Genomic DNA, 18,889 nt, shown 5'->3' with positions numbered 1-18,889 from the left:
TATCATCTTTGCTGGTAAAGCAAGGACACATCTCCAGTATTATGATAACTACTGCTTGTCTACATGTGCGTATGGGCAAAGTCAGAGCCACTATTTACAGAAAACATTCTGCAATAGTTAATTCAGAACAGACAGCATGTGGACACAATTCTATTAATGAAGTGATTCATTTTATATCAGCATGTCCATGTAACAGGGTCAACTATTTCAGAATCACGTATTCTGCAACAGCTCAGGAGCTCAGTGCCTCATATAAAAGAAAACTTAGCCATTAAGCATACCATTACAGGGACAACCACAAGGACTTGTATGAAAAACCTAAAAAAAAACCCCCTGGAACACTACTACTAACCTTCTGGCAACCAGCTGCTTTGACTATTCCGAATGAATAAACAGGATAATTGCCAAAAGAAATAAATGTTTAATAACCACAGATGTAGTTTAATTCCACTGCTACAATTCCAGTGCTTATAAATTCTGTAAAATTAATATATATTCGATTTTCTATAAAAGGCTGATAAACAGTAACATATTCATGAAGTCATAATTAGTATGTGATATAGGTCATACTGAATGCTAACTCAGCCTTGCAGCAGAATCTCAGTTACTTAAGGTGATAATTTCATCCTCAAAACATCAAAATGAGCCAGTTATCTCATGGGCATAAAAAAAAAACCTATCAGAAAACTGATAGGAAAGATACAACTTACTAAAACAGCCAGTGGAAGAGGAATGAAACCCATTCTTCTGGAAACTGAATCACTATAATCTGTATACGCCTAGGAAAAAAAAAAAAAGAGGAAGAATAACAACTATTTATGCACAGGAATGAGCTTCTTTTAGGTTGGCACACCCTCTAGATAAGAATTATCTCTGCTAACAAACACTGTATTGATATAAAGTGTACCTATTTACATTTTGAAATTCAAGTGCAGATGCTGTACTCAGACAAAAATGTAACACTACCATGACCAGTAAGATTAGTTTCAGTGCTCTAAATGAAGAGCAACTGGAGTATAATACAAACCTCTAAATCAAGAGCAATTAGGGCACTGAATCCAAACATGCTATGATATTTCACCTGTACACTATGACTAGCTTAGAGACCTTTTTGTATTAATTTGACTTTGATCCTCAAATACTGCATAGAAAAACCCATAACAGGAATAGAAGAACAATTATCCATCACACTAGCAATTTTAAATCATTCTACAAACATCCATAATTAGCCTCAGGATAATTGTGTTAAAATAATTTTGAAAATATGTTTACATTTGAACTCTCAAATCACAACTACTTTGCATGACAGCTTTCACACAGTACTGAATGTCATGCCACAGTTAACACCTGTACAACACTATCTCATTTTCCACAGAGGATCCTTAGGAAAAGTAATGGGAGTTTTCAGAATGAAGAAACCACTTTTTAATTAACAAATTATTAATAATTGATTATTTGCAACTGAAGATATCTAACTTCTTTATGAGGTATAACTACTGCATTCCTAGCAATAGTTATTAAACATGCCCAAGAAAACTACATAGATTATTATAATAAAGTTCATTTAATAGTTAGAGCACCCATTCAGAGCACTCATAGTTAAGAGACTCATCCAGGAAAGGTGTGCTGTAGTCATCCAAACAGCAGCACTAACGAAAAACACAAGCAGTCTGTGTGTTCTGTAAATAACCATGCCACAATAGTAACATGCATGGTACAAACACCCCTATGCATCTGTACAGGCTGTTTGTGAAGACATAATATAAATTCATAATGAATACTGTATTTTTATCCAACACAGTTAAAATAAAGCAAAAGAACAGTAACTTGAAGTATCTCAAGAACATCTTGTTAAGCTTGCTTACTTCCCAGGTATCTCAAAAATGTCAAAGCTGTTACAACCATCCCTTGACTCTAAGTGTATTTGGAAGAGACTTCTCAACAATACATTAAGTAAAGCCTGAACTGACCTGAAAAACTGAGTAAAAATAAAGAGTATAATCACAAGGAAATATTCCTGTTACCTCTTATTAAAAACCGGCAAAGTAGAATTTCAGTGCCATAGGAGTGTAACAGTACTGTATGTATTTCTTTAAGTATCGGTTCCAATATTCCCCCCATAATAATTACGTTAGTTAATACAAGAAGATGCCTTTATTTTCAGGCTTACATTTTTCTGTCGACTGCTAACAAGGTCGAATGCAAGACTGGCTCTGTACTCACTGTAGACCTGGAAAAAATCCAGCACATCGGATGGGTGATTAATTTGTTATCACACTTTATGGAAGCAACAGAGATATCAATAAAATATTTCTGTAAAAATATTACAAACAGTCATGCACAGGCTGAAGGAGTCAAAGCCAGTTTTTCTGAGGTCTAATCACACCCTTCAAGAGATGAGTCTGTATTTCTGCAATAAAGTCCCTTGCGTATATATACGCCAAACAAAACAACACTATGCTGTGTTTTAGAATGAGACATCATAAAGCATTTACTGAATTGAGGATAACCAGAAGCACAAAGTAAGAGAAATCACGTTCACTTTTTTCCTACGGTTCAGCTACATGAAAGGTAGCACTGGGATCAAATTAAACAAATGAGAAAGCTTACTTGTATTCTAAGCAAGTGATCCCAACTAAAAAAGCAAATTGTATCAGAAGATGAACGAAGCTTTTCTTTCTCTTTAAAACAGTTCTGCACATTAAGACAGAAAAACACCTATTTTAAGGGTAAGTGGCAGGGTAACCTGCATTGCAGGTGTTCAAAACTTCTGGAAAAGTCTAACCTAGCAACCATAAATCTTCAGACTTTCATACAAAAAATACAAAATTTGTTAAATAAACCTTGCAAAATTGTCACTCAGTCTGCCCATCCTCCAGCTGTTTCAGCACACTGAAGCATGCTACATTTTTGGCTATCACGACTTCATTATTGCTCTTCTCCCCACTCTCTGTATGAAAGTAGGGCATGCATAAATGCCTCTGGCGGAAGGGAGCTTATTAAGTGCATCTATTAAACTTGTTTCTACACCGCACAATGTAGTTTCTTCAGATGCTGAAAAAGATAGCACTTGCAAGTTCTGATCTCATTTCCTGAAAAGCGGTTTTAGAAGTGAAAAAATTCTAACTCATCTCTTCACAGATTTATCAAATGCATTTGAATTCACAATCACAACATGCAAGACAAATGGCTAACGTACCATGCTACAACACACAAAATGTAACCCCATCTACTACTTCAAAAGAAGGACTGCATAATATACATGGCTTAAGAAATTTCAGGAGTGGGAAACTAACATAACCTACTCCATGTTAGTGCTCCAGGGACAGTGGAGAAATATATCTGCAATTTCAGATTCCACGTTTAACATACGTGCAAGAACAGAGATTCAGCAGCCTCACAAGATCTTTAACCTACATTCCATTCTGTTAGACTGCAGAACAAGTACCTTCTGTCAATTTACCTAGTGATCACTGCACAAAATGATCTGCCAGTTATAGGAATTGTAGTTATTATGTGAACTGTTCTACAGCACTTTCAATAACTTATGGATCTGGAACTACTAATTTAGAAGCAGAGGTGTTTGTTCCACATTGTAAAGATACTCAGAAGTATATCAGGAAATTATGAAGCTTTCCCAAATTATATCATATAGATGAAAATAACAATTTTTACATTTTCTGTACTGAAATAAATTTTAATATTTAAAAAAATTAGCAAAATAAACTACAACTTAAAACAGGACTCAGCATTCCAAACCAGATACCTACATCTGCTGTGATGTCATTGAATTTTGTTATAAAGGCGTGTTTCACAATATCCACCGCAATTTCTGAAGCAACCACCATGCAAACATCTGGGAATAACACCCAAAGATGATCTGAAGGTAGGGAAGATACAAGTTAGGTCATTTAATTTGACACCAGTATACGAAACAAAAATTATAACACTTTTGCTCAACAGTGAAAAATCCTCAACAGTCTGAAGGATCTGTAACTTTACATCACAACTCGGCTTGAATTGCCCAAGTTCTTACTTATTCCTTTGCTGTTGTAGAAACTTAGTACTATGCAATCACATCTCAACCAGGATCAGGTTTTAAAGCCTTCAATTCATAAAACTTTATCTCTACTAGGAAGACCACCTTTGCACATACTACATAGCAGATGTTCAGTATGCATGAGGAATAGACAGAGACCTGCTGGTTTAGGTGCTTAATGTAAAGTTTAGGTTAGACTGGTAACATCAAGCAAAATACAGCACACAGACCAGGGCTCCAAGTTTTAATAAAATAAAATCCAGATTTTACTCAATGTTATTCATTATGGTACTAAAATCCTAAGTATAATCAATATTAAGTTATGAATGGAAATTTTTACATAATCTTCTATCAGATTTCAATCTCACTAGCCTCACTAAATAGAATTCTCTAGGGGATCCTTCATCCTCAATATACTCCAAGGAAAGGAAGGGCTGGGAAGAAATCATTCAAGACACTACTTGAAACTAACTATGCATGTTTGTAGCGTAACAGCATATACTTCTAGCAGAAAGGCCTCTGACAAGGCAGAAATAGAAAAATGAGAATCTAAGGTGTTTGACAAACTAAGATTCCTCAATTAAATGCCCTGGTTACTCTAATCTTTCAGATTGAGGAAAGAAGCAAGAAAAAAGAGCTGTTTATAGCAGAGGAATTTGTGATTTTGTATTTAATTTTGCCACTAGTTTACTCACCTGGATTCCATGAGAACTGTTCCATATTTCTTAGACATACAATTAGTAGCAGCACGTAATTAGTGAACCTCTCCTTTATATCTAGTTAAAAGAAAATAAGCTGTCAACTCCAAAGAAACATTTATTTGCATACATAGGTATCTACTCATTCTGAGGTTGTATCATGTATTAAGTCTTCGATTAGACAATCTTTTCCACAAATTATTTGATTTGATTTGCAGGGAGGGGATGCTGGGAACCTCACCATGGACAGGATCTCTGCAGTATGCTGCAGCCTGACTGGAGGTCTGTCTGATGCTGCATCAACTTGGAGTTAACAGCATCAGAAGGGATTTAAGTTGTGACTTGCTATCACCCTTTCTAATACGTTAATAGGAGTCACATTTTTTTGGTAAAATTTTTGCATTTCTTGTGAGATTCAAAAAGAACCAGCACCTCCTGGTGCAAAAATGGAGACAATACACCTGTCTGTCATTTCAAGTTATTAGCAAGGCAAATTTCATTTTCTACAGATCACAGATATTCAAGTTGTTATCTACTGGGTCCAGTAGAAGAAATAAAACCCCAACCATGTTTCAAGACAACTATTACACCTTATTTAGAAGGTTGCTACTAGTCTTACACATTGCCACCTTAAAAGGGACCAGCAGGATTTATCAGCTCAGTTATCAAAACCGTAAGAACTGTAACACAAAAGCAGTCCGACCTGAGATGGAGTCCTATGACTTGCCCTCCCAGACTATGTAGGGTCTTTTTGTCTACTTCTGTGCTCTATCTCCAGAAGAAACCCATACAACTCGCTTCAGGAAGCATTGTATTTTTAACATATTAAAAAACCTCCCTGAAATTGTATTACTGGAAAATGGGGTAAACCCTAAAACATAATGTCACCACGAATTAGCAAGTCTGAAGAAGTCACTTTAGAAGACAGAATTATTATGAAACTCTGAAGATACTGTTATCACTTGTTATATCTGTTAATAACCATGATAGCAAGTTCTTTGTGGGCAAGTCATCTCCAAATCTGAAGGGTTCATTTCCTTAGGCACCTCAAGTATTCTGTGGGGTTCTACCTACCCGTTTTAGGACATAAGAAACAGAAGTGTTCAGAAGAACATACAAGGATCGAGTCGGCCAAAAATATATTTGACTTTGTGTCAGCAGCTTCCATAATCTCTGACTACAGACCAGCAACAATGCTCATACTAGACTATATTCTAGTATAACAATATGCCTCTTTTTAGAAAAGAAGTTTCAAAACACTGGCAAGCCTGAAGGAAGGGAGCAAAAAACAGAACAACTCCTCCAGGAGAGGGGAATGAAAACCGCACAGAATTCCAGAAGAATGAGATAGCATCCTCGCATGTAAAAAGGCACATTTTGGGGTATATAAACTCATCTCAGTATGAGCTGGGGAAGGATCAGAGCAAGCACCAATTTCCAAAACAGAACAAGTGGCACACGTATGGGGAAAGAAACCAGCAAGTCCTTCAGTAAAATAAATTTAAATACCAAAAAAAACAGGACATAGGTGAAGCCCTAAACCTAACTTCTTGGTTTCCTGCCAATAGCACTCCAACAAGTGAGGTATGTTCTTCCGTGCTTCTGAATTCAGCAAATACTGCCCAGATTACCAGAACACAGTATTTTTATAGTAAATCTAGTGATGAAGTACCACTTGGCACTGTTACCAATGGATTAAAATGCTGTGTAGCATTCCTTGATCTATCTTCTCTATCGCACCCATTAGTGACTTGATCACTTAATCACTGAGTTTTCAGACTTTTGCCCAAAATCTCAAAAAGATTTCTTCTATTTCCCACACTGCATTCTTTCACGCTGCCATGACACATCATTGATCAGCAATGTGTAAGATAACACACAGATCCCATCTTTAGTGCTTCACATCCCAGGAAGGTGTGTAAAGACAGCAATTCTCAAGTAGAAAGTGAAGACCTTAATTCAGGTCTAAACATTAAAGCATGTTTCAAGCCAATCCTTAAGATCCTGATCTACTCAGTATATGTTAGCTCACCAGTCAACAGGATTAAATTGAGAAGGGGCATCTTTGGCCTTAAATTTCCTCTTATGCTGTAATAATAAACATTTTTTCCCCCACTAATTTCTGAGACTGGATGACAGGCTGACATCTATTTTTCCCCTCTGCTTATTTTTCCTGTTCTCACCAGCCTCCCTTCTAATCTTATCTCTGCTGCCACAGCTGTTCAAGGCTGCTGGGAGCGAAAGGAATGAGTGTGGCCACTCTTCTGCATCCTCATCCCTCTCATCAACTGATTGTCACAGACACAAGCAGGGGAGAACAGGCATTTTACAGCAGCTTAAACAGTAAACCCAAATGATTCAGAAATTAATTTCATTTCTCATCCTCATGGACAAGGACAAAAAAAGGCTTCAGGATATCCAAAACAACCAATGGTAATCAGTCCTAAACACCCATTAAAATGTCAGAATACAAAATATGCCCTAATAATGTTTCATCATTTATTATGAACTTATTTGATGTTGTATATGTACATGTATTTTTTTTTTTAAAGAGGTGAGAGGAATTTCCTGTACCATGTATTGACACTTCTTAGATGATGTGGTGAACTACAGAACAATGAGGCTATGTCCCTAGATTCACACTTACAGACATTATGCTCTTAAAGAGCAACAAAAGGAAAGTAAATTACTGTATTTGTGAACCTGGAGAAACAGTGACAAGCCACCAGTGTTAGTGTTCAGTTACAGAGAGCACAGGTACTGGGACAAGAAAATGTCTCTATTCTGCTTTAGCATGACGAAGAATAAAGTGGGAAGAAAAAAGGATCTCTGTTCTTCATTCTCCATCATGACAATCCTTAATAACACTGATATAAGTAATTTCAACTCAGTTTCGAACTTATACCACAAAGTGTTGGTGATGAGTGTATCATAAATTGTTTTTCAGTTAGAGTACAGTGAAGCTTTAAAAACTCTTTCCATTATAAGACAGGGTTAAATGACAGCAGAAACAACAGGCCAAGGACATTTTAAATGGTCTTCCAGCTACCTCCACAAGCATGATTAAGCAGCTTACTTTCTCACTGTTTATACTCCTAAGTGTTGAAGAACTGCCATCTACCACTAATTCAGATACACTTATCCTCCTGACGGGTCTCTCATCAGAACATACCATGCATAGACTGCATTCCAATATGGTGCTTAAACTGTGCTCTTCATAGGGCTGGCCCTGAAGCCTGGCCACACATCATACTATATACTGCCCATATACGCTTTAGACTATTCTGAAAGATGACACTGAATTTGCTTGTGCTTCCATGCATCCACTGGTGCTGCAAATGACTACATATAATTAAATCTTTGCAGTTTCCTTTAAAACCTGTATTTCAGTATATTGAAAAGCAAAAGGAAGAATCAGACATTCCAAAATTCAGTACATCAGAATTTAGTGGCCATGTGACAAAATCCAACCACAATATACCTTCTTCCATGAAGATAAGTCACATGCGCCTGTTCGGGTTGTTGTACCAATAGAGGTGGTAAACATTTATTTCAAAGCCAGTAATGCGCACACTGCCATAAATGCAACAGGGGGGAAAAAGCAAGATGTACTTTTTCTACTGGTTCTGTGAAGTAAAGCCCAAAAAAGGATTGCACATAGCCAAATCAGATTTGAAATACATTCGCCTCGCTTACATCAACCCTGCCACTCTGAGTGGAATGGAATTCTATGCCCATATTAATAAAGACATTCTGCCCTTCCATAAATCCTTCTGGAAAATGGAGACATTCAGTTTAAAGAACTAACACCACCACAGACCAGAAGTTTAATGGCCAGCATGCTGGAGGGTATCATCACTTTTAAAACACATGTAAGAGACTACAGAAACGGATGTCATTGGAAATGAAGAATGTTCATAGGACAGCACTGTATCTAGTATGGACTAGTGTAATTAATTAGCCAACATGCCAAACAACTGATGACTGAACTCATTCAGGAAGGACCTGAACTCTGAAGAACTTAAGTACTTTGCAGTGGCAGCTAACAAGGGCGGCAGTGAAGATCTCAGGCACAGAGATCCAGAAATGGCATTTCTGCTCTCCTGCGGAGAAAAGTCTTTAGAACACATAGTTATTTCCTTCCAGATTCCCTGACACATCATGCAGGAACTCTTGATCAGGAAGGAAAGAAATAATTTTTATCATGTTAATCTCACTGTTTATATGTTTAGATCAAAAGCTGGTTATAAATCATAGCAAGTAAGCAGAGAAACAAGATGTTTTGGTTTACATCTCAGCAAATCCTCAGTAGCTCTAGAACAACTGCATCTTAAAATGTGACCAGAGCACAAAAAAAGATCAAAAACTGAACATGGAATCATCAATGTACTCCTGTCCCCAAATCCCTCATCCTTAAAATGAACAACTGGATTAGAATAATGGAATTAACAAAAACTAAAGCCACAAGCTTAAATTCCAGAGACCAAAGATAAAAGTACAGGTTGTTCAGTATTTTGATCAAAGCCAAAGAGACTGATAAATTGGGAAGAAAGCAGAAAGAACAGAATTAACAAAAAAAAAAAGGTGAGAAATTATAAAGAAAAAAACCCCTAAAGTTCCTAAAGCTTCAGAATAAATATGTTAAATTTTTGAGAGAAGAGATTCAAAAAATAGGAATAATCTGGCCAGCCAACTGAAGCAAATAGCACCATGCACTGCACCTAATGTACCTTTTCATGTGAGGTACAATTGTGTTTTCTGAAAAAAGCAGTTTAGAGCACAGCTTGAAATTAAAAGTAAGACATTTAAAAGCACAAAGGAAGACAGCATGCTGGGCTTTCAACAATGATGAAAGGATTTTTCTTTATAATTTTGGTCTCCTCGTTCTCTGAGCCCTACAAAATTAGCTCACAGAAACCTATTTCAGAAAGAGAATACACTATTTAAATTTAGGGAGATACTTCTTCATTGTACAACATATATAAGTTGTGACTTCTGTGTCTTCTGTATAGAAGTCTTTTCCAGTGGCCACAGTGTTTAGATTGCTTGATTTACCTAAATTTCTTGGTAAAAATCAGGGTGACAATGCAAAAGTAGTTTTGCTGCAACTGACAAATCAAAGCTTGAGGAGCCAATATGGTTGAAATCACAAATTCTGCAGCTGCAGTCTCAAGCAGCTATACAAACCCCAGGATCTTTGTTGACCTCCTGCACCTAAAAGATAGCAGGTTTGGTTTTATTAGATAACTGTGCAACCAAAGTATATCTGATGGTCTGTTCAATTAGTTTTTATGTAGATGATTCACAGTTCTTTTAGTCCTTAAGTTTTAATGCATTAGCTGTTACAGCAGAATTTTACACGGCCATAGAAAGGTGAGAAAGATCATTGACTCCACTGACACTAAATCCATAACTGTAAATACTGGGAAAAATGGTACAGCCACACATCAGCTTGCTATCCATGAGCCAGCACTGAGCACAATGCCAAGTGAAACTGACTTCATGATTTCCAGATCTAAACTGGTACTTTGGTGGCACTTCATGTCCTGGTGTCTTACACCATAGTCTTCAATACCATGCAGAGCTTTGCAAGGCATTTCAATGCACGACATAGGACACGTCTTACAAAGTAGAACTGAAACAGTTCATTTCTGTTTTCATGCTTCTATTCACAAGATTACTTCACAGAACAGTAGGAGTTGGAAGGGACCTCTGAAGATCATCTAGTCCAACTCCCCTGCCAAAGCAGCTTAGCCTACAGCACGCTGCACAGGACCACATCCAGATGGGTTTTGAATATCTCCAGAGATGGAGACTCCACAGACCCTCTGGGCAGCCTGTTCCAGTGCTCTGTCACCATCAGAGTGAAGAAGTTCCTCCTCATGCTCAAGCAGAACTTCCTGTGTTCCAGCTTCTGCCTGTTGCCCCTTGTTTTGTCACTACTTGCTTTTGTTGTAGCAACTGCTCTTGATCACAATGTCTACTCTTGAGGTCATTGATATCTTTTCTGCTAGTTCATATTTCTCTTTTGATTAACATGTTAAATAAGAAGGGAGCTTCACCTATCCATGACAAGTTCCTCACATGACTCTATGAGGTTGACCTTATTTTTTTCATCCCCAGAACTAGTATATTTAGCTTCTCTGTACTAATCAGTACCTTTTCACTGAATTTAAACCATGTTTGAGACAACAGTAACATTTTGAACAGAGCACCATAACAAAGGGGCATCCTTTCATTCTGTCTAAGCTTAATCTGCTTCTGTTGCCATTGTCGTCCTACAGCAGAGACTGCAGACCTGAGAAAACAGCTGGAAGAAATTGAGAAAGGTGGGAAATACATGGAGGAACCTACATTTAGTGGTTTATTTTAGCAGTTTAGTTCAGTCCAGGCATGCAGTTTAAGCATATCATGTTCTAGGACACACAATGCACTCCAAAGGCTAACTGAAAGCTCAGTCCACAGGACCAGACTAGCCTTAGTTCCAGGGGCAGGATATAGCATTGGCATAGCACGCCGACGCAAGACGTCCTACCATTTCAGCTGTGGGAAATAAAGCATTTAAAGGATAACAAAGTTCCCAGAATACATAAACTGAAGCCATGCCGATTCCTCCTTACTGAAGCTGTAAGGCAGTAAATCTGTCCAAGTGTAAAAGAGCTGAAAATCTCTCCTAAAAACCTGTCCACGTTATTTATCTATTAGAAGAAAAACACTGCTATTTGTAACCATACTGAGAAGTGTCCAGGAAAAGCTATCCAAAGGGAATAAATTCGCTTGTTTTGTGCACTCTTCTGTGTATGTACTTACCTGCTTCTATCCTCATATGGTATAATGAATGGTATCACTTTTTCCATCAAGTGATAAAGGCAGACCTGATACTGCTATTATGTGTCTTCAAAAATAATGTCTAGCAATAAAATATTGATATATGTTTCTTCTAGCATATTGTTGCAGGTGCTTTTTATGGAGGAAATTACTAGTCATTTCTAATAGCAATCCCTCATTTATTTCAACATTGAAATCGAGAAAGATGCCTCATCTTTCAGTAGGAGAGCAAGGTGCATACTTGTAGCTATTTTCTGCTAGTATTGTGATTAATAAGAGAAAATTTAAGAAAATTCATCTATGTTTTCTGTCTATATTTTAGTAAACGTAACTTTTAGATGTTCTCACTGTAAAGTTAAATACATTTAGTTTTTAAAATGTAAGTTTTAAATCTTGGAACCAGATATACATACTGTTAGCACAGAATAAACACCTTATCAATCCAACTGGGAAGATTATTTTTTGGGGGTTTCAAGGACTTCTATAAGGTAGATTAAAATTTAATGCTAATTTTTCTCTTATGTGATATATTTAAGATTTTACGTAAAAAAGTCTTTCATCCAAAGCATCACAAAACAATTGCCATTTAACACTTGCATGTAGTATCACTGCAGTTTGTAGATGAATTAGACAAAAATCACATCAACAGCCAGAATTTAAAACCTGAAACAAGCCTGCTAAAAGCTTAACTCTTGTTAAAAAGTCCAAATCATCTGTTTTTAAATAAGCAGCTACATTTTTTTTTTTTTAACTGACTGAACATTTGAGTTCTCTGGTTTAAAAAACTACGAGTTGGAATGAAAAAAAAATTCTATTTTTTTTGCTTATCTGTATGAATAGCTTTGACCAAAAAAGTCATATGCACAAATTAACAGAAACAAATGTGTTCAAAGATCAGAAAATATTACAAGCAAAGAAGCTCTAGTACAACCTTACAGTGCAATCTCTCCTATTAGTTTTGAAACCAAGAATTCAACAAATACTTCAGATGGCTGATATCAGTATGAGAAAGAACCTCCATGAAAGGATATCTCTAACAGCTTTTCCTCATGAGACATGCTGAATCAGAGTTCCTGAATTTCATACTAAGTAGCAACACAGTTAAGAATTGCCAGAAGCATAACATGTTTCCGAAGTACCCTCTACTATTATCTTGACGACATGTCAAAAGTTACAGTCATCTCTGGTATTTCCTTCATAAGCCAGCTACTTCATCTTTATACTCTTTCTGGGGAGGGGGGAAGTATTTCAAGATCCATCCTCACAACTGCCAAACATCATGCATTCCGAGATCACTATCAACATAGCACGCTACAAAGTCAACTTTTTGAAAACAGAAGACTTCAGACACTTTGAAGCATGGATATTTTGAATACTGTAACTTAAATATGAAATTCATACTTAATAACAACTTTAGCACACAGCCAAGAGGTTCTTTTAGCATCTCAAATAAAAACAAGCCACTTAAGGAAAAACAGTGTTCCTGGAAGTAGAATCCCAGTTTCATCCTACTGAACCAAACAGTAATAGTGGAGATGAGGAACTTAAGTCAGAATGCTCAAATTAACCAAGGTAAAGCTGTTTAACAATAACGTTAAATAAAATCAAATAAACCCAGCCTCTCACTTCACATGTTCTCCTGATTAGCATAGACATACATACCGCTATTTGACATCTGAAAAAGATTGTTCTTCTCAAATTTCTTGAAGACGCTTCCTTTTATTTCAACGAACTGCAATTTTTAAAAACATTTAGTTAGATGTTATTGATAAAAAACTGATATAAACAAATCAGACAATCAAATAATATGCACTCAGACATATGATACACAAAGATGAAGGATGTTGAAAAAATTAGAGTAGCTATATAACAAAGTTACATACTTACATTATTGGACATCATGATGGTAAGCAGTGATTTATTGTGGGAGTTGAAGGCCACATTAAGGGTTGTTGCTTGAACCATTATAAGAATAGCATGCAGGACTAGACAGGAGGGTTAAGGAAGCTTATTTGGAAATATTTTTTCTGCACAACAGTAGTGAACAGCACCAAAACTCAAATTTCGTATTTTGTTTACAAAGTTTAACAAAGAAGTTTCTATCTCCCTGTCGACTAGATTTATAGCGAGACAGTACTTAAACCTATGGAATGTAGCCACAGTGCTTCGCAGTATGTAATAATTCTGTTCATTTTTCTTGTTCTAAAAGAGCCCAATGGCATTAGTCAGGAGGAACAGCAACACAACCTGAAGGAAAAAAATTCAGTATCACAAAAGATTCAGATAAGACTAAAGATTTCAGTGAAAACAGGGGAAAGTACAAGAATTCCAAATTCATCACCATATCTACCAGACTACGTATCACTCCACAGATCATTTTCATCAGTTCACGTTAAGGTTACTTCACAGTAATTTGCATCCTGAATATGCATAAGTTTATCCCTTTATTTCAAGAAAATGTTTTCAAGCAAGCTGTCTTCAAGACCCTGTGACCCAAAAATATTCAAATACAAATGAGAAATCAAAGTTTCCATCAACTATCCAATTACTGTTTTTCATTTTACTACACATTAGGTATTAAAAAAGGGCTGTCTACTACTGCAGTTGTGTACCATTATGAAGGTATTTTCTTTTTTTTTAAAGCAGGTTAAAAGGTTTTTTTCATTAATTTAAAAAACTTGCAGTACTGGTAATCTTTCTTTGAAAGTAAAGGAACACTGATTTAGGAATACTATAATTTTTAAAATATATTAAAATACAACAATGCAGAGCAATTACTCTGTAATTTAATTTAGAAAATCTTGCAATTTATTGAAGAAAAAGGATACAGACATACAGCACTGCCATGAAGAAGTGAGGAATCACACCTATGTGAGCTCTTTTTCTTTCCTTTGGTTCTGTAGCTGTCCAATAAAGAGCATCCAATATATCTTGTCCAAACGAAGAAAACAGACGATCAGCCACCTGAACAAGAACAACTTTTTATTGCCTTAAAGCAATGTTTTTCTCTGACATTTGAATATGCCACTGCAAGTACAGCTCAACCTAGAAAAAGTCTCACATATTTATCACTTTCCAACTCTTGTTCATTCCATTTCCACCCTGGATTTCAGTGATATTGTTCCTATTGCATACTCAGCAGCTTACTTCCCCTCTCAAATTTACTATCCCCTTTTTAACAGTATTTACAATGGATAACCATGTAGCCTTATCTTAGATGCTTCCTTGGAAGACATGCAAGTACAATTCAAACTTCAGCAAGCATTATACATATGCATTCGATAAAGCAATATATATGTTGCATCAAACTATGCTAAATATTTTTTCCAGCCCCTCTAGGTTTAATAGGGTGAAAAAACAATGAAAAGTGAATTTCAAATATGTGCTAGGGAACAACATCAGCTTACAGGTACAAAAAGAACTGAAATTAGATTTGGCTGTACCGGTTCCTTACATCTTGGGATAAAGTATATACTTAGTACAAATCTCTGCATAAAGCAGAATTCAAAATAAAAAGTACTGTAACAGAACAGCAAGTGAGCAAGAGAGACTAGAAGTTCTGCCACAAAGGGAAAATTAGTTTGACAAAACTACAAACATCTGAAGTATTAGCCAAAGAATATACACACAACAGGAAAAACCCTTACAGTAATTCTAAGTTAGGAAAAACATGGACAGGAAGCTGAGCTTGTAATGTAATTCAATACCACAGCAAGAAAGGTCCACCAGTTCTCAACATGTCATGTCATCAGCAAGCACGTAAAAACGAGAATCACGACAAGGAAAGACTTTTTTTCTGCCTATGCACTACAGTTCGGTAATTTTAAAACTAAGCTGCATAGGGCAATAAAAATAGCACTCCAAAAATTAAAATCTCTCTCATTGCTCACTAACTCAACCAAACAGAAATAGTTAGATATCAAAACCTGATTATCTCCACTTAATAAAGACAACTGATATTGCCTCTTACTGTCCTTCTGCGAGAAACAATCTTGGAAAGGTTAAAACAACATGTGGCAATACAGAATTAGGTGCACAATGTATCTGCAAATATTAAAACATACCTATTAACAAGAAAATAAGTTCTTGGCACAATATAAGTAATTCTGGATTTGGGATCATTTTCTGACTTTGTTAATTAAGGATTCCAAAGATAAAGATACAGAAGGGATAGAAGTCATGTATTTTAACTTATTCAAGCCAACATTTATTGATGTTTCCTAAAATATGAAGGCTGAATTAAAACAAATTTTTAACAGATATCTCAAGTAAATGGTACTATATGCTACTCTTTAAGCATCACATATGAAATAAAATGAAGAACCACGACATTATAAGTTAACATAAATCTGAGGTTCAAAAACCCATCAGTTTGAGAGATATTTACAGTGGTACTGTTTTCGGCTTTTAAATTTTGTAAACTAAGGTGGCCTGCATTATTTGGTTCCTGCTCATTGTGATGACCCATTGAATAATTACGCCTGGTGTAATAACACCAACTAAAGTACTTAGAGTTTGGTAAGTTTTTGTTCACAATATTGTGAGGGTTTTAATAGGTAAAATGGTGGCTTTGCTTTCCTTTTTATTTTAGTTTCTTAGCCGACAGGACAGAAAATATTAAAACCCACCACACAATATTGTTGCTTACTTCTCCAAACATGACTTACCTAAACCCTACATGCCGGCTCCAGGCTCCAGCAGAATTCCATGGTGAGTGCTGTCACCAGCATAACGCATACTGGGGCTTCACAAGGAGCAGGAGCCGGTGGGTCTGAATCTAAAAAAGAAAAGTGTCATTTAAGCCAAATGTGCTGAATGCTCCAGATAGCCTATCTAGAGCATTCAGCACATAATTTGAGGATTTTGCATTCCTCTTATCTGTTCAGGACAATTATTCCCTGGAGTTGCCAACAGCCGAAAACATTAGGACATTGTAAACATCTCTGTTGCTCTAAATTAATGGAACTAATTTAATTAATTCATTTTGAAAACTTGTGAAAATGTGAAGTTTATTACTTAAAAAACAGCATATTTAACAGTTCCTTAAAAAGCACTGCTTGCATTAGTAGTAAAGACTTATAACAAAATTCACTGAAGTCATCTAAGCAAGACAATATTCAAACTGGTGAAAGCTGACTATCAACCAAGTATTTCAGTGGGATCCCATAACATGTTCTGCCAATACTGCAGCTGCAACCTACCACAGTAGAAACGCCCCCTTAAAAATATTCCCTCTGCTTGGCGTGTTGGGTTTCATGAGACACCATGGAAATTAAATACCATTTCCAAGTTCAAAATCTAATGCAATTTTTCTAATAACTATGAGCAGTAACAGACTTGTCCCTTTCCTATAAAAAAAGGCAGCACTTGTTAGTTTAGACACACACTTTTGGTTCTGCCCAATGTAGCAAAGAAACTCAACTCTTCTCCTCTTCATTAAAAACGGAATGGCACATGGCTTCCAACTCACAGCAAACACTGCAGTCACTTCAAATTACGTGGTAAGCACATAGTGGTGTACTTTCTCAGCTTTAAGAGAAGTGACTTGAAGTAGTCTTGAAATAAAGAGAAATTACTATTTTGAGCACATGGATTTATTTTGTAAGTGATAATCTCTCACAGATTATGGAACTATGTATGGATGAGTATTTCCCAACACAACTAAAATCCACATAGTAACTCAGTGACAATTTAATACTTGTATGTTTTTCAGCAAACCTATAATAAAAGGAAACAAACCCCTATAAATAACAACTGAGGTCGCTTGTATGATATTCATTTCACTTAGGATAATGAAGTGTGTTCCTTATGCAGTATTTCCATATTTTATGAGGAAAGAATAAATGTCTTTAGACAAAATATTCAGATTTTGCACAAAATGTAGCCCTGTTTTAGGAAGTGTTCAAACAGAGGTGCAACAGATGCTCAAACAAGTTAATACATTATTCAGAGGTCCCAGAATCCTAGTAGAGTAACTCTTGTGTACAAAGCTCTGATTGAGTCCCTTTTTTAAGAGGTTGTATTCCTAACATGTCCTTTATTTGCAGGATGGAGATAAGATTGTAGCTACGAAAACATTTACTCTATGAATCATTGATCATAGAGGCGCCATTAAAAACCTCATGCTTTACATTAATAACAAAAGCAGAAACAATCTTTTTCCCCAGAATTTCTCTTTATCCTACCTCCCAAAACAGAATTTCCATTTCTTGTTTCACTATATTCATTTAACCTATTGTTTTATGTACTCAGGCTTTTGTCTGCTAGCCAGGACTGAGGCAGGTTAAGCAGTAACATGTGTCCTTGCATACAATGAAACCTGTACTTACATAATGTGGAATTAAAAAATTCAATTCCACGTATTCTATCATCTTCCTTGTCTGCTCTCTCTCAGGATCTTATCACCATTTCAAATCAACAGTTTCTATTTTTCCAAGTGAGTTCAAAACCTCATTCATTCCACTTCTTGCATTCCAGTTTAAGATGTTTCCTCTTTCATTTCTGGTTCTCAATTTTCATTCAACTAAATAATAAGCTCCAGGAACTACGCAATACAAAACAGTATCTACAAAACTTATTTTTCATGAACTTGTGTGTTTCACTGCATCTAGGCTTATCACCATAGACGTGTGCACACTTGTGAGAGTATGAGGCGTGCTATATTCTAAGTTCAAATACTGTAATACAACAATATTTTAGATAGTCTTGAAAAAAGCATGCTTGATATCCTGATGCCAACTTTCTTACCTCCAGCATGTTATAGATGATGTAGAGCTTTATGACAGACTGTCCCCTTATCAGATGATACATCATAGAGTAGTCAACATAGTGCATCATGAAGTAGCAGATGACCAATATAACTCCTTTGAGAATGTCACATACCTGAGCAGGTTGTAGCAAACGTCTATCACTGAAATACAAAAGGCAAAACGTTCCACTAGATGTCATATACCCACAAAATACCAATGCTACCAAGTCAACAGGAATTTACAGATGCTGTTAATAAAAAATATATTTTAATGTAGTTCGTTACTGCCCCCTCCCATGCCCCTCACTCCAACACATAAAGAACACCACGACCATGATACACATTTATAGATCACACTGCTGAGAAGGATCACATTCTCTTATCTGCCATATCCATTTAGTTAAAATACTGTATTTGTTGGATAAGAGCTCCCTTTTGTTAAGAACCTTCCACACACATGCCCTTTGGTTTTTAATTTACCTTCCCTCTTCCAGCCAATTTTACTTAGCATTTTGACTTCCTCAGTTACAGAAATTGTATCTGCTATAACCAAAAGACATCATCTTCAGTTTCAGT

General features: G+C 36.2%; 1 protein-coding gene across 5 annotated transcripts in view; it reads right to left on the bottom strand.

Annotated features, from left to right (window-relative positions):
- Window positions 1-18,889, bottom strand: part of TAPT1 (transmembrane anterior posterior transformation 1) — a 51,027-nt gene that overhangs the window by 9,004 nt on the left and 23,134 nt on the right. For all 5 annotated transcript variants that reach the window (XM_086464104.1, XM_086464105.1, XM_086464109.1 and 2 more), the window contains 8 exons: window positions 18,313-18,475; window positions 14,394-14,529; window positions 13,453-13,550; window positions 13,228-13,297; window positions 4,735-4,815; window positions 3,771-3,880; window positions 2,171-2,230; window positions 711-779 (listed from right to left, as the gene is read on the bottom strand). In XM_086464104.1, the coding sequence (XP_086320230.1) occupies window positions 711-779; window positions 2,171-2,230; window positions 3,771-3,880; window positions 4,735-4,815; window positions 13,228-13,297; window positions 13,453-13,550; window positions 14,394-14,529; window positions 18,313-18,475 (787 nt within the window). The remainder of the gene's footprint in view (window positions 1-710; window positions 780-2,170; window positions 2,231-3,770; window positions 3,881-4,734; window positions 4,816-13,227; window positions 13,298-13,452; window positions 13,551-14,393; window positions 14,530-18,312; window positions 18,476-18,889) is intronic.

The sequence above is a fragment of the Leptosomus discolor genome, chromosome 4, assembly GCF_034619465.1.
Source record: "Leptosomus discolor isolate bLepDis1 chromosome 4, bLepDis1.hap2, whole genome shotgun sequence".
Classification (NCBI taxonomy): domain Eukaryota; kingdom Metazoa; phylum Chordata; class Aves; order Leptosomiformes; family Leptosomidae; genus Leptosomus; species Leptosomus discolor.
Note: the sequence above shows the minus strand (reverse complement) of the source record. Positions and strands in the feature narration are given on the sequence as shown.